Source organism: Embiotoca jacksoni, unplaced genomic scaffold (genome assembly GCF_022577435.1).
Source record: "Embiotoca jacksoni isolate LCO1_2020_lvr unplaced genomic scaffold, fEmbJac1.0.p SCAF_12, whole genome shotgun sequence".
NCBI lineage: Eukaryota > Metazoa > Chordata > Actinopteri > Embiotocidae > Embiotoca > Embiotoca jacksoni.
In genome coordinates this window covers 11,803,228-11,819,793 of record NW_027185252.1, presented here as the reverse complement: position 1 = coordinate 11,819,793, position 16,566 = coordinate 11,803,228, and the positions used below count along the sequence as shown (strand labels likewise).

At 37.5% G+C, this 16,566-nt stretch overlaps 1 protein-coding gene across 5 annotated transcripts in view; it reads left to right on the top strand.

Annotated features, from left to right (window-relative positions):
• khdrbs2 (KH domain containing, RNA binding, signal transduction associated 2) overlaps positions 1–16,566 on the top strand; it is a 61,387-nt gene that overhangs the window by 34,081 nt on the left and 10,740 nt on the right. For all 5 annotated transcript variants that reach the window (XM_069144845.1, XM_069144846.1, XM_069144843.1 and 2 more), the window contains exons 5-8: positions 980–1,107; positions 3,178–3,361; positions 15,739–15,821; positions 16,427–16,485. In XM_069144845.1, the coding sequence (XP_069000946.1) occupies positions 980–1,107; positions 3,178–3,361; positions 15,739–15,821; positions 16,427–16,485 (454 nt within the window). The remainder of the gene's footprint in view (positions 1–979; positions 1,108–3,177; positions 3,362–15,738; positions 15,822–16,426; positions 16,486–16,566) is intronic.

Here is a 16,566-nt window from a genome sequence, read left to right as displayed (position 1 = left end):
ATATCATGAGATGTATGATCCTGTATTATAGGTAGGACAAAAAGGTGACTATGATGACAACTCAAACTGAAAAGTGTGTCTAAGTTGAAATAACTGAACTTTGTTAGCAGTGAACTATATTTGTTTGAAAAATTTGTTTCAAAAGACAAATTGTGGGTCTTTCTGGCTCTGTGACACCAGTTCATGCAGTGAAAAAACAAACAACAAAGTTACAAAATGTGTCTGTCAAAAACACTGACAGTGTGTCGCTGCCTCCACTGCTTTGTTGTCATTACAAAAACATTTTGCCCGAGGTACTGAATCTTGTGGGCTTGGCTCGAGTGTTTCTGGGAAATAATCTGTCAGCAATGACAAGATAATGAATACTGCTTTGTCCACTCTCTTATCTCCTGTGTAATGATCATGTTTGATATCGGGTTGAGAAAAGTGGTCTTGAATCACAAAATAACAACATTCCATACAAAGCTGCTGAAACTGTCAATTACAAGTTGTGTGTGTTGATGTTATGTTGCCTTAAAAAGATAAAGAGTTTGTGATTCAATTTCCGGTTTGTGCCCTCTTTCATCTCAACACACAGGTTTGTGAAATTATTTGGAAATCTGACCCTGATTTGATTGGTTTGACATTATTTTGTCTTCAAGTCAAGGAGGCACATTGTTTTTCCTCTTTACTAATTTTTTAATCATCCAAATTTACAGCAGACAATGAATCCACAGCTCTTTTCTGGAATATTTTTAGCGATTTCCTACAATACCAATCTTTCCCCTGCATTTTGTTTCACAGTTTAACCAAAAGACAACATTCTTCATTGATTATTCAGCACTCAGCATCGCCATATGTTTTCAGGGTGTGTGTCAAAATAATTTTAATTTGATGAAATTTGGTGCTGTTGCGAGCATCTGTTGCAGCCAGAAGACAAATGTCCATGTTTTTGGAGGTGTTTTTTAATGAGACGTGCTGATTTTTTTTTTTCACACAGGACTACAATGACGAGATCAGACAGGAGCAGCTGAGAGAGTTATCTCTGTTGAACGGCTCTGACGAGTCGAGCAGAGGGAGGAGTGTACAAGGAAGGAGCGCACGACCAGCAACCACAATATCCACAAGGTAAAGTGCTAATTACAGTTGTTCAAAAATAGCTCTGAAAAAAGTATTTGTTTGTGTGAAAACAATAATCAAGGCTTCTGGGAGACACAGAAATTACCATTTTTATGAAATATCTCTGAGGAAATGCATCACGTCTTCTCTCCAAAACATTTTTGCTGCAGAAGCAGAAATTAATGCTGAATTTTTTGGGGGGTTGTATTGTAAAATGAATACATGAGAAATGTGTTTAAGTGTTTTTTTTTCCTCTTATGGATGAAAAATAACGGGGTTTTTTTATGTTCCAAAGTTTTTATGTACAATTTTTTGAATGACAGAAGTGACATACTTTTATATCCAAATTAAAAAACATTTATTGTTTCTTATTGATGAAATTAAATGTCAAAAGATTGATACGTACCTCATATTTATTCATGTTATTATACATTATACAACGTCCCGTCGTTAGTGTTAAAAACCAGTTTCTCGAAATAAATTTGGTAAGAAGGGAAAAGTCAAATCTCTCTCAGAGCCAAAGAGGACATATACAACTGTTTTCACAGACTGAGGTGGTGTCCTCATGATGAGTAAACCTCATCTTTACTGTAAAAACAGTGGAGTCATCCTGTAATTCAGTTGTCACCCAAAGAAAGCAACCTCTTTGACTTTACTATCGTTTATTATTCATTACAGTACGATGTGTAATTTCATGTTTTTATGGATAATCTAGAACTCAGTGCAGTGTTGTGAATGACAAATACATGCTTTAATAATAAAAAGAAAGTACCTACCTTCATGGTGAATTTTCACATTAATTGGTTCACCAGCAAATACTTCAGTATTTTATGCCAACTTGTTCTGAGTTCTCTTTCTCAGGTTAATAGTTTTAAATAGCATTTTACTTAAAAAAAAAAAAAAAAAAAAAAAAAGTTCCACTTCTGTCTTGATAATTCAGATATTACTTGTTTTTTTCCCATGTACTGCAGCTCAGGAGGATTTTAGGATCCACGCAGGGCCAGAAAAAAACAGTGTTACAGAGAATTTGATTGGCTTAGCCATGTTGGTAGCCAGCTGCTTGTGTGAAACGCCTGCCGCTTTGAGTCTCCTTTTAAGTTAGTTTTTAGAGCAAATTGTCCGTAATCTACTTGAGCTTTGGCAGTCCCTCTGGAGTACACAGGTAAAGTGTGCCATGACAGGTAAAGTGTGCCATGACAGCCTGGCCTAATTCAGGCAGCTCATGTAGATGAGCTAAATCCAGCAGTAACATGGGATGCTCCCAATTTAAAGTCACCACCACCACTCCTGTGCTCAGATTTTCTCCTTATAGTACAACGATAAGCGATTATTGTAAATCTCCATGAAAATTATGCACCAGTAATTCCCCTTTGAGTGTCTGTATTTTTGGATCACAATGGGTTGCTACCTACCGAAGGATGTGCCAGAGGAAGAATAGGTGTCCTAGCCCACCTACATCCTGCTGTTAAAATGTAAGTTAGCAGAAAATAGACAGTTTTGTGATGCTAAATCCACCCTGTGGTCCCTGCAGTGTCCCTGAAGTCCATCTGCTGGGCAGTCTCACTTTCATGAAAGAAACACCCTTAAATTCCTCCTGTCCGCCCCCGGCGTTTGGCCTGTGATGTCTCTGCCCGTGAATGTCAAAAAACTGTTTGCTCACGTTGACAACTATACCTGTCTGCTGACAGCTTGAGAGTAATGAGCGGTTTCAGGCAGATGTGATTTTGTGCAAACACAGATTTGGCCAAAAATGTAAAAAAAACAACTAAAAAACATGTTACATCCCACAGGCATGTTTGCAGAGCAGAGAGACATAAAGTGACACTCCTCGTCTTTCTGATCACAACAAGATCTACTTCAGTGCTGTAAGTTTATCTTGTGTTTCACCCGGGCAAACTGTGTGACAACCACCAACTGAGGCAGCCTGCACATATGCAGCGATAAGAGGGATTTAACACATTTCCTAATGCCTTGATTCCACTTTTCCACTTAAAATTACTGCGGCTTATTTACAAATGTTGTGGAGCGAGTTTCTTAGGCCAAATTGATGCCATGTTCATCTATGTGTTTGCTTCTCAGAGGCCACAGAGGTGCAGCAAGGAGTGCAGCAGCACCTCGGGGGACAGCGACAGCAACGCACAGCAAACTTCCCACGACCGTTTTGACGAGGGAGGTACAAGCTCCGAGAGCCAGGGGGGCAGGAGCGAGTGCTGGATACAGACCCCCGCTGTTAGCTGTCACACATGAATCATACGACGACTATGTAAGTCCAATCCTCTTTACGCACCCTGAAAAGTATATCTGAGAGTAATTTTACTTGAACTGTGTCTAAATCAGACTTGGTTTAATCCCCCTTTCATGTGATCTTGCTTTACGTGGAAAGGTAGGACATTGTCGGACAGGTGTTTGAGAAATTAGGGAAAGCAAGAACATTTTACAATATATATTTTAACTAATCATCTGCAATTTTTTTAATCACTCAATACACTCTACAGTGCCTTTGGATCATCAAGTAAAGCAGGGTTCAATGTCGTAGGAAGCAGCGATCAATTTCTCTTTATATTTTGCCAGACGTTTTAAAAGCATGGCTCATGTTCTTGCTGTTTTTTCTGTCCATGGTCCCCTTTCATGTCTCAGGAAAAAATAAAAGATTTATCCAATTTATGTTGCTGAGCTAGTTTGCACATAAATATTGCACTACACTGAACAACTAATGACACCTCATCATGAGAATCATTTAAATTAATTTCTTCTTTCACTGTATGTAAAAGTAACCAAAATTTTAGACTTTCAAGGATAAAAAGAGTATTTACATTTAACTTACTGTCACCATTGTCACAGCTTTGACTTACAGATGAAACATTCTGTTGTGTTCTGTTACTCTATCACTATTTCTGACTGCTACGCACAACTTTTTATTGCTTATTTTTTTCTATTTTAAATTTGACATTTTTAAGTATTTCGAATTATTGGATTTTGAATACATTTTAAAGCCCTCCTTGACTCTCCTTAAGACTCACCAAATACAAGCCAAGTAAAAATTCTGGCTCTGTATTTTAAATGGAATTGGCCCATTCTGAGTAATAGTTTGAAGGCATAAAGCCTCATGATTCAAACAGTGTGAGCCCTCTTAAGATACCCAGACCAGAGTAACAATAACACCAGCAGCTGCAATAGTTCCTTGCTCTGTAATAAGAGTGCACACACAGTGTTTTGTTTTTGTTTTTTGTGCCTTTTCTGTTGTCTATAGGGGCACATACTTCTTGTGCTGCACACTATTTTTACCGCAAGGGTCCAACAACCAAAATGCTTCCAAGCTTTCTTAGTAGAAAGGGGGTGGAGGTTAAGGGAATAAGGCACCCCGGGGTTTTTGTTGCCACAAAGTGTCAAAAAGTCAACTCTTATACATCAAGTGTGCTTGAACTGGGCATCAGAGGAAGGACTTTTGAATCAGTGCCTGCTTGTTTTCTTTGATGACACAAATGGAAAGCAGTGGCTACTGAAAAAACAGCTTGAGTTTAAAAAAAACAAACAAAACGGCAGACAAGCATGTCATGTGCTATACAAAGAGTCACTACAGGTCACCTGAAGGAAAGTGTCATGAAAAACTACGGTAATATTGTGTGGTGGGAAATCACAAATCCATGAAGCTCTTCTGTGTGAATTGCAGCACCATTATTATGCAGAGAGTGAACACTCCACTTAAGGGTGTAGTTAGTACCTTGACCAGTGGTTTGTAAAATCTTTCCTACCACTTAGAATAATCCTGGGATCCCTATATCAAAAAATATTCAAGGTCTATAATTAAAAGTATGCTTGTCCTCAGATCTCAGACATTTCTGAAGGTCATTTTGAAAAGACTACACAAGGTGAGCTCTGAGTTTCATCCAAATGAAAAAGGCAACACTTTTACCAGCCTATTTCCTTGGAGCCTTCCTGCTAAGAAAAGCCCCCATGTGTGCAGGCAATTGAAGATTGGGCTGTCTGCATGGGGAAATGCACAAGCGCAGTCTCATTACCAAACCAAATTGAGTTCTGATGTAGAGCCTGTGTATTTCTGAGGAGTGAAAAAGCGAGGCATTTCTTCTCTTTGTAATTGGAGGTTGGGAAGGAGGGTGGGAGCAGGGAGACTAGGGGATTATGGAAAGATGAGTTTGTCCTGAACATTCTCTTCCCTCATATCTCACTTTGCTATTTTTTTTTTAACTACATTACACAATTTTCTTTAAGCATGTTTCCAGATTGTAGCGGGACCTCTTTATACAAAGGTGCAGGTTTGTTTGATTTTTTTTTCCTTCTCTGAGTATACAAGGTGCTTGTTGTTATTTCCCTCTGCAATGTACAATCTACTGAAACACAACAACAAATCAGCAGCAGTAGATGTGTTTTTCTTGCAACACCCTGTAGTTGTCTTTAGGAAAATATAGTGTGTGTATGTGTGTATCATGTAATTTCTCCAGAGACCGTTGATTGATGGACTCTGTCAAACTGTCAGTGTGTCTAATAAAGACAATACTACGAGCATGTCCATAATTGTACCTCATCGTGGGTGGTATTGATTTAAAAGTTCAGAGGAAACCATGAGGAAGCTGGAGGTTATCGTGTATCATTGTTTGCTTTATAATTTATGAACGTGATGTTGCCTCTTTATCTTTCTCCCACAAATCTCACCTTGCTATATCCTTCACACCGGCACTGGGTTTTCTTTGTACCTCCCAAATTGCAGCTCCTCGTACATTTATTCCAGGTGGAGATATTGTATTTTTGTTCACTGTCAACAAATCCCAAAGAGAGTCTAAAACCAACAGTGAATTGATCCTACTAACAAGTATCTCATTCCTCTTTGTCCTAAAGCTCCATTGTTGTCCAAAACCATACCTTTACACTGTATGACATGTTCCTTCATTATGATAAATACTAATGGGCTTATGTTAAATCAAACCCATGGGCATGTTCCTGCTGCCACATTCACTAGAGCACCAAAATGTGTATTAATACAGAGCTGAAAACAAAAATACAGTTCACTCCAGTGTGAGTTTACACCTCAGTTCCCCAAAAAAATGTTGGTGCCCCCCTTCTGGCAGAGAATAATTACAAATATATATAATGGCTACCAGACTACTCCAAATATTTTACAAACACAAATCTCTCCAAGAGGAGTAACATGACAGCCATGTGTGCCTTCAGTAGTGCTCTCCAACAAGGAAAAGATACACTAATGACTATCGATGTTATACTCGCCGTCTATCGCTGTTTTTTTTTTTTTTTTTTTACCTTAATCCTTCCTCTGAACCCCAACGGTCTTTTGTATCAGGAGCATCCACTCCAGAAACTTTTTCTCGATGCTTATTAGGTTTTACATTATACTTTTAGCTGCTCTAGCCTTCCTCTTTCCATCCCTATATTTGCAACTATTGCTCCATTCTCCCACCTTCAGCTCAGGCAAAACAGTCGCCGCCGGGTGACGTCAAACACATCACTATCAACGCCAGCACTGGAATGTCTCACCAGACACCAGATTTAAAAACTCTCTATGCTGTGAAGTACTGTTAACAAATATTACCTGGCTGTGATCGTCTTATTTAGTATTATGCAAGCTTATTTTTCAATGGTTTCAATGTGAGGCATGTCCTGCAGTCCAATTATATTTTTACATGTCAGACATACTTCTAAAGATTGATGTCTTTAAAAAAAAGAAAAAAAGGTTTAAGGCAACAGAAGAGCCGCTGTCAGGATATGGATGTTCTGAAAAGGACAGACTAATACATTTTGGTTTACAAGTGTTCATGAAAAAAAGGTGCTTTACACAGTCCCATTTACACTAACAGAGGATACTTAGCTATGTGAACGGGATGAACCGAGGAACGGACCCATTAGGAATTCATTAGCAATTGCTTTATCTCTCCATTAAAATAATCTGAGGGTAAGCCTGCACACAGTAAATATATGTTCATCAAATAAGATGAAAAATAAAACACAACTATTAATCACGTGACTTGATGCAGCGACAGTCTCGTTTCCAGCAACGCCGCAATTTTGAGTTTTCATTTTACCTCCTGCTTTTATGCACAGTCGACACAACAAGTTATTAATATCACCGCACATCTTCTGCCAGATATGTACATTTGCATAGGATTGCTTATTCATAACCAGCACATATACATGTAGATATGTGTGCATCTTGTAGTTCGCAGTGTTTACTGAATGAATGACAGACTGTTGTTCTCTCCTCCATTTGGGATGAAGCTCCCATCAACATTCGCAGTGTTTCCACTGTTCTGCCAGTCATCATATAATACAGGTTTCTCTGGAGACTCTAGTGATGAATGTACTCTGTCATGCTGTCAGTGTCGTAAAGCTAATACAGTGACAGTCACCATTATTGTACCTCTTAAAGGATGGCAACGATTCAGAAGTGAAGTGGATCGCAGTGCTTCACCGTAGAGGTAGTTTAACGGGGTTCAATCTACATGAATTCAAATATCGCACCCATTGGGGGAGCTTCAAATATTTTTTTATGTTGAAGTTAATTTCAACCCTATAAATGGGCCGATGCAGTTTCTGAACGGTTTCTTCATGTGTTGTTGTATGAAACCCTCCTAATCCCAAGATGACTGAGATTATATTTGATTATAATGCATCAGAAGAGTGCCATCAAACATCAGCTGTGGTCAGGTACATATCTCTGTCTCTTCCAGTTAAGTGCCGGTGGGCTTTTAGCATCATTTCAGATAAACTGATAAACTCTTTAGTGAATCATTAATCCATAAAGGATCATTGATCACTGTGACAATTTAAAAAATAAATAAAGGCGTTCTAGTCCTTTAAGGGTAAGTTTTCCTTGCTTAGTATTTATTACGACCATTTAATTATTCAAAGAAACATTCAGAGACACATTAAATACTCAAAACCTATAAGAACAAGCCTTTTTGTTACTCACTGATTTACCTTTAAGTGAACCTTATCTAATTTGATAAACCTCAATACATTTTGATAGACACAATTTGAGGCAAACAATTAAAAATGCTAACAGTTATTGGTCATATTTATGTGAAATTAAGCAATCAGCCTCTCATCTTCATTAAGCTGCTGTAAAATAAATCTCCCATCTATACTACAATGTGAAAGTGCTTAACATGCAGATCTGTTATCCAGTAAAAGAGGCCTGCTTTCCAGTGATAAGGTATTTGCAATTTCAGCAACCAGACACTGTGTTCTGTGTAAAGTAGTGTTGGTAATTGTTTTAGAGTTGCTCCAGACAAACTTTCTTTCCTCTATTAGGGTCTTAGTATACAGTATGTCATCGGGTGAGCCAGTATTTTATAGAGTACGTACTTCTGATGCATGTTTTTAAACTAATATTTTTTTATCATTTCCATATAAATGCAAATGTTCATTATATTAAATGTATTGCAGTTGCACAACTGGGCTCTTTTGACAATGTAATTTTGTTGCATTTATAAAAAAGCATATTCTATGCTTTGTATTTCAGTCCGATTCTTGTGAATTATTCATATGAAAGTTACTTTAATATATGTCATTTTAGGTGTAATGTTGAGGTATACATATTAAGTTGATGCTGAAATGCTGAAATGACCACTAATAACCATTATTTAGTGACATTTTAAAGAAGCATTAATGACTGAATGGTATAATCATCCAGAAAGAGCTGCAGTGAGACATTTCACTGTAATCAGTATAAGTTACTCCATGAGAGAACTGCAAAGTGAGAGCAGAGGGAGATTAAAGATGTGATTGATGGAATTCTGTATAGACTGGGACCATGGCCTCAGTTTAATGTTAAAAATCAAATCCCATCTGGATCAAATCTTATCTTTTAATGTCAGGGCTGATGATAAAAGTGAGGAATCTGAGAGTGATCCAGCGTTCTGTTCCTGACAGTAGACCATGAATTGTACAAATTGCTGGTAAAAATTTCAACGCACAGCTCGGTTTTTAAACCTGAGCCCTGCAACCATACTGAGGCTGTGCGGGGAAATGCCATAATGTGATTAAACACAGAGCTTTCGGAGGCTTTGAAGGAAAAAAAAAAACCTCTAATCTATCCACTGTGGAAAAAGCAAAAGGACACTCTTTTGAAACGGGGAGAAAAAAAAATTCCCTATATCATCTTTTTCATGAACATAAAAGATATGTAAGATTCGTGAGGTTTTGTATATTTCTAGAAGGAGAGTAGTTTCTGAGGCCACCGATAAGGAAGGAATGCACATCTGCTGTAATTGCTTTATAACAAAAGGTTCAGATCCACTGCTTGGTTCACATTTGTTACATTAATTATGGAAATTATTCATGCAGAACGCTCCTGTTTATTAAAACAGATGTATGACACACACCTCGACTTGATTACTTAACAGAAGAACAGCTCAGGTAGAATGCAGAATAGCCTCAGATGTGTCATCAGGGACCAAAGCCGCCTGTGAGTAGATGATGCAGTTACGTCTAAGGCTGAACTCCACAAGCACATCAAGTCATGATCATATTTGAGTACTGAGAAATGCATGTCGAATTTATTTGTTGGCTAAAGAGATTGTTTAATGCCACTAAAGTATTCAAGGTTTAATCTCACCATAACTATTTAATGTTTTAAAATTGAACCTCGTATGAGATCTGATCGTGTTCAAAAGTAAACTTGAAGTGTTTGAGCAACACCAAAAGGTGCATGCTGATTGAATTTGCTCTGCTACAAAGCAGTGAGGAGCAGAATCTATTCACTGAGACAAAAGGCTGCAAATCTCATTTTCCTCCTCTTTCTGCTGCATGGATAGGCATTCACAGGCCACTCCCTATGAAGATCAGTCACTGTCAGGGGACATACAGGTTGTCAATTGATAATGAAGCACAGTGCTAAGGGCCTTAGGTTCTTGCTGTCCTAATTACACTGAGCGAAGACCCTCCACTCTTGTGTTAACATTTGATTTATGTCCTCTGCCTTGTTAAAAAGTACCCATGTTAATTGTTTTTACAGATGAGTGTCAAACTAGAGCAATCAAGCCTCATTAATTAGAGGCCAGACTATTTACACATAGTACGCTGTCAAATGCAAATGCATGTGTTGTGTGTGAAACTGACACCGAGGTCAGCAGAGAGATTAGTGAGGAACATTCCATCATAATTTCTTTGACCTTTGAGACACCAAATTACACTTTTCCCTAATGCTGCTTTTAATTTGTCCCTGTTAAATAAAGCAATAAATAAATAAATAAATATCCATAGCTTATATTTCAAAAATAAATACACAAATGATGTCAGTTGGTAACATATATTCAAAGCTTGAATAAAGAAGTGTTAACTCAAGGTTCAGCTCTTGGGCTTTTCTGTAACTTTTGACCGCATTACATTGTTTTCCTCAATGGAGATAGCTTGGTTGATGTTCATGTTACTAATTTGTCAACATGAATTTATAAACATATACCGTTGTAGTTCATTTGAAATACAGTGTCAAAATTAATCGAAAAGCAGATGTTAAATAAAAAGTGTCATATCCAAAGTCTTGTGCCAAATCATGCAGCGTTTTTTAGCGCTACAATAAAGCTACAGGTAAAAAAAACAACATATTTTTGCTATTTTAGATCTACTTCAGCTCAGATTTCAGCTTTTTTTTTTTTTTTTAGCAATGATCAGTAAATGATTTCAGCTTTCACTATTCACACTGCATTTTCTTCTGGAAATGCATTTTTCTAGTTCGTTGTTGTAAGCGGGTTAGCCTCGGATGCTAATAATTCAATATTCGTTTCTTTTTTTGCGTGTTTGAAAGTTAATTTAAAAAAAGACACCACAGAGTATTTCAGTTTGAAAAATCTCCATGTACGCCACTTCAACATGTGAAGAAATCCAAGGTCTCCTGTGCCTAGTTGCGGTTTCTATGCTATAATTGGGCAATAGTTGTTCAGGGCAGGGGTTACTTGCCAAAACAATTTGTCTCACACAAGTTTACTTTGATCTAAGATACATTTTCAAATACACAACTCAACATACTCAACAGAAAGAGTGACCCAAAGTTATTGTAAAGAAAAGTTGGTGAACAGTATTTTTTAAGAAACTATATTCAAAGCCAATTCAAATTCAAAACCAGACACCGCTGTGTTAGTAAATGCTACCAGCAGCCTGACACAGACATAACTTTATCAATACCTTCCAGAGTGAGCTGAGCACGCACACGTCTTTCAGTAAACAGACAGTGCACTGGGCTGTGAGGGGTTCAAATGAATTCAGCATTTGTATCAATTCTGTATTTTGTATTTCTACGCACTGAGAACAAGACTGACAGTTTTTAATAGGGCATCCTGAATATTTGTATCCTTTTAGAACTTTACGTTTTGTGTGACTGCATGTTTCTATAGTAACTGAAGGTTTATTTTTATCAGACGTTTGACTGAAATTAATCCACTGTCACAGTTGTGGTCCAGTGTGGGGTAATAGTTCGAATGGAATTGCTAACAAAATGGTTAATTACCGAGATATGCAGGTCTCTGACGCTGCCTTTGTGGGCAGAGATTCGTGCAAGAAAAAGAGGAGTATAGGATCCCCTGAACAACTTAATCCCTGACATAATCCCTAACTTTAATTTAGTCAAATTCATGTTCACACAAATAAAGCCACACAGGAACCAGAGCTGTTTGAATCAGCATTACCCGACAGAAGAGGGAGAATGTGTACAAGTGCCTCAAATGTGATTTCTTTTGTGTTGCTGCACTTGGTGTCCTTCACACCGATGTGTCTGCTGTTGTGTCATAAAGCATTACCAGAAGCAGTCACACCTAATGCAAGATGCTAATACTCTATTGTTACAGGCTGGCATGGAGTAATAATGTGCTGTTGAGACCACATCTGGCATAAACCAGTTTCATTGATGCTTTCAAAACATTTTATTCTGTCGATTTAAAATATATTCGATCTCTAAAAGGAACTGAAGATTTGTTTGTATCACAGTGGAGCTTGATTTGAAATAGCAAGCTTGGAAAGGATTAGAAGAGATTATATTGTGATGAAAAAGAAACATGAGCACTTTAAACTCCACTAAATCTCTTTAAATGAGCAAGATCCAACAATTACAACAGCTAAGTCTACTGTTCTGCACACTGTTTGGCCTCACTCCAGTTTCAGGTTTGGCTGTTTGTGTGAACCTTTGGTCTGCTGAGACTGATTATCTCTGCTGTCATGAATAAACCATTTCACAGAATACTATGTTTCTTCTGACAGATCAGTCTACATAATGGTGTAGGTTTGATTACAGAAGTGAGGAGAAAAGGCATTTTTCACCCACCATACCCACACCTCCAAAAAGGTGAATTTTGTATCCTGCATTTATACATATTTATAACAATCTAACACATAGATTACGATAAAAATTGGTTTTCACTCTATAAATCAGTGTCAACTTGAATATGGTTGCATTTTGGAGAACTTCATGTTCCACCCACTACACTCTTACATTGAACAATAAATGGTCAGAGTCCTCATGAATATTCATTTTACATACGGTTCCTGTCGAGGATGGAGGGAGTGCTACAAACAAAACAAAATGTGAGAGGCTGACGTCTGCAGCAGCTTTTAATGCAACAAAACAGACAGCTCCTGAAATTAAACATAGTGGAGGACACTCACCACTTACACTGACACTGACCACTTACACTGTATTTAACTTCAAAATAAAGGATGTAGATCAGGGGTCTTTAACACTTTAACTGGGTCGCGAGTTCGTGGTTGAGTATGTGTGTGCTGAGTATTAATTTGTTATTTTTCAAATAAAAGAAGTTCATTCTGCTGGTTTATTGGAGCTCAGCTATGTGAATATATGTTACAGAGGAGCTACTCTCATTTTGTCAACATAGCCCTCAGGACAAAAGTTTGGAGACCCCTGATGTATTTGTTTCCCTGATTGTCACAGTTGAGGATGAATGCAGGTACCGACGATGTGTAGGGTGAGTTCGAAGGTAGCAAAGGTCACCGGGCTTCCCTCAAGGTCTGACTATGAGGTGTAGCATATGTTTAAGATTTGTAGTTGTAGCAAACAGGTTACCAAATAAACTTTTTCATAGATATATTGTTTTTTTGAAGTATACATTTGTGTGCTTTATCCCAGAAGTTTTTTCATCAGTATTAATTTCCCCTAACCACAGCCTTTCAAATTTTGGTCACCCTTGAGTATTTTTTTCTCCCTACTTCTCAAAAAAATGACCACATCACTTGAATTTTCACACATTAAAACATTTCCATCATTAATAATAAAACAGTTTCTTTTCTAGGACACATTTTGTGTTCAGACTGGGCATGTTTTCTATAAATCCAGGGGTGCAAATCTTTTTCTCACTCTTTTGGGGTCCCTTTGCTATTTTTGGGGGACTAAGAGCCCCAGAGCCCGAACTCAGTTCAAACCCTGGGTGAGTTGGCTGGAGAAGGCTGAATGTAGGTGGCAGCCCGGTGTCTCCAGTGCGCTCTGTGTGCACCTGATGCTCCTGGCAGCAGTATTGTGTTCACTGAAGTAATTGTTTTCCTATAAACAAAATTTCTGAAATCATAGTTTATTCACTGTAATAAAATCTGCTCTCTGCTCCACAATCCTGTAAAAATGAATTATATGCAATTTGACAATTAAGTCATTATTTAATGTGGTTAAGATGAGAAGGAATCCGGATATTCACGGATGCTCTCTGGGGAATATGAGCCAAGCTTTGCAGAATCTGCCACCTGATGCAGGCTGGCATCATCGTGAGCATGTCAGCCTTTCTGTCATTTACTGAGAGCATCATACACACCGACCCTCTCCTCTGAGCTCTGAGGCTTTGCAGTGATGAGCCAGCACCAGGCGCTCAGTAGTTTTATAATGAATCACAGATGTAAATAGTCCAGATTTGGGTTGCTCTGTATCTTTTAAATGCAGGGGTGCTTATAGAGTAATTAGCATATTTCAACACAAACAATATAACACTGCTGGCCTGAATGTTTATCACATTGTGGATATACTGTATGGTTATTTGTTTGATATCAACTGAAATGAAACCTGTGAGATCATTTTTTTATCATAAAATCTGGCTTTAGTTCACTACTTCTCCATCTGTGTACCCAGTTTTCCCATTCTTCAAAATTGTTCTAATAAATCTCAGCCTTTGTGCTGGAAGTGGTGTATGCAATTGTTGAAGCCCCTGATACTTGATAATAATTGATGTTCCATCTTTAAAGGCACAGTGACTTAGCTTTTATTGACGTTCACTTCTAGCATATAAATTAAAAAAAAACCTGAATAAACAAATAGATTGGACTGCCTGCAGTCTTCCTAAAATAAAAAAAAAACTCCTCCGAGAAGAGAGGGCAGCCTGAAAGTTTCTTCAGAGGCAAAAATCTGGGGGAAAATCCACTAAGCACTTATTTAAGAACATAAAATGTAATTGCTAACAGTGCACAGTTGCAATTGAAAGTAGCTCTGATGACTTTTGATAAACTCCTTTATGCTCTGATGTTGGTTTTGGCAGCTGGCCAGTAAAAGGAAATTTTACTGTTTAAAGACATTTTAGGAGTAAATCAATTAAAACTATAAAAGTGAGATGGGCAAAAATCTGAGTTTGAAATGTGGTGTTCACCCAGTTCATGGTGGAAATTACTCTTGTGAGTATACAAGCAATAAAAAGAAGAAAAAAAATGCAGTAAGATTTAGTGTTTAATATATAAGAAAGAACACATTATGGTTTATGCAGATGAAACAACACTTAATCAAAATGAGTGGGATGTTCACATGCCACAGTTACAAATTTAATATTACAGGATTTAATAATAAAAGCCTTTCTGTGGATTTTACCCCTGAGTTATAATGTTTACTTAAATTGACCCAGAATCAGGTTACTTGCAAAAGTTGGTTGAGAAAAGAGTTTTCTGTTGACGTAGACAGTCACTAACTGGATTAACAGACGGTCAGAGGTAAAACACAGAGATTTGTAATAGCTTTCTTACTTTGCAGACTTTGACAAGAAAAGGGAAACTACACATAACTATATTACATTTAATATTGTCATAAATTTAAAAGGCAAAACTAGTATTGTCAGATATCACATCTAACACAACCTTTCATAATATATTTTTTTATATTCAGTTTACAGAGGAAAACCATGTTAAACAGTCATTTCTATGTTTTTATAAATAATATATACTGTAGGTATTTCACTTGATTTACAGCTGTGCAAAACAGAGTCTTTTATTTTTATGTAATGTAGTTACAATACTTCCAGGTGTTTGGCAAAGTGTCTATCTCACTGTGAAAAGGCTCTACTGTGAGCTGCATCCTGTTTAGCCATTTTTATTGTTATAAACACGACTGTTGTTTCTGGCTAGCTTTTGTGTTTGTTTACCGATTTGCTCCTTCTCAATAGTCGAGATCCATATTGCAGTTTGAGACTTAGAAGTTGTCCATTAGGCTCCACTAGTGAGACATGTTCCCCTGCAAGCCTTAATCAATAATCTCCGTTAGACATAAATTTTGTCCTGTTTCCTCTGCTACTACAGGCTTAAAGTAACAACTTTGCCCGTGGAACTGAGTATTGATTGTTTTTATATCAATCTCTAACCGGTTAGACGGACAGAGATGAGGAGACACGTCAACTTTAATGCTTACTGTGTGTTCCCTCGCAGGGCTACGATGATGGATACGGGGGAGAATATGACGACGACAGTTACGAAGCCTACGAGGATAACTACAGCAATCAGTCAAAGACGTAATGTTTATACACACGCACACACACACATGATGGACAAGCAACAAAAGCTTTTTCAGTCATTCAACCCTTTTTTTTTTCAGTCACCATCTGTCTACAGTTACTTAAAGTACAGCATTTGTTAGGTACACTGTGACCAGATGCCTTATGGGTCAACACTGGTACATTTCAACAACAATGAATTCATCCCACCAACAAGCTGCCTGTGTATCCGCAGCCTGATAAAGTTGTGCCAGGGACCTCTGCTGTCTATTAAATACACATCAGTGAGTGAGCAATGCAGAGATTGTAGTTCATCTCACATGCACCATGTAAATACTCACTGAAACACCAAATATGCATTAATCCACAGCGGAAAAAATTTGCAAAAAAACTACGGTGCCCAGGTGATGGAATAATACTAAGACTAGGAACCGATAAGCTTGGGGCTGAATGATACAGACAGCTAGTTTAGAAAGGTTTTTTTTTTTATGGTTTTGTTGATCATAAAAATATATATGTACAGAAAAATGGCAACTGTATGGGTACTTTCCCATTTTTAAAGTACAAATTATTATTCTTTATTTTATTTTATTCTAATGTTTCCACTCTCTCTGATTATTTAGCATTTCAGAATATTATGAATATGGACATAGAACCGGTGATGAATCCTACAACAACTATGGTAAGTACAGCTTCCAAATAACCAATAGATTAGTAAATCTCCTTCATCATTTGAGTTCCCTTCTCTCTACTGGCACTCACT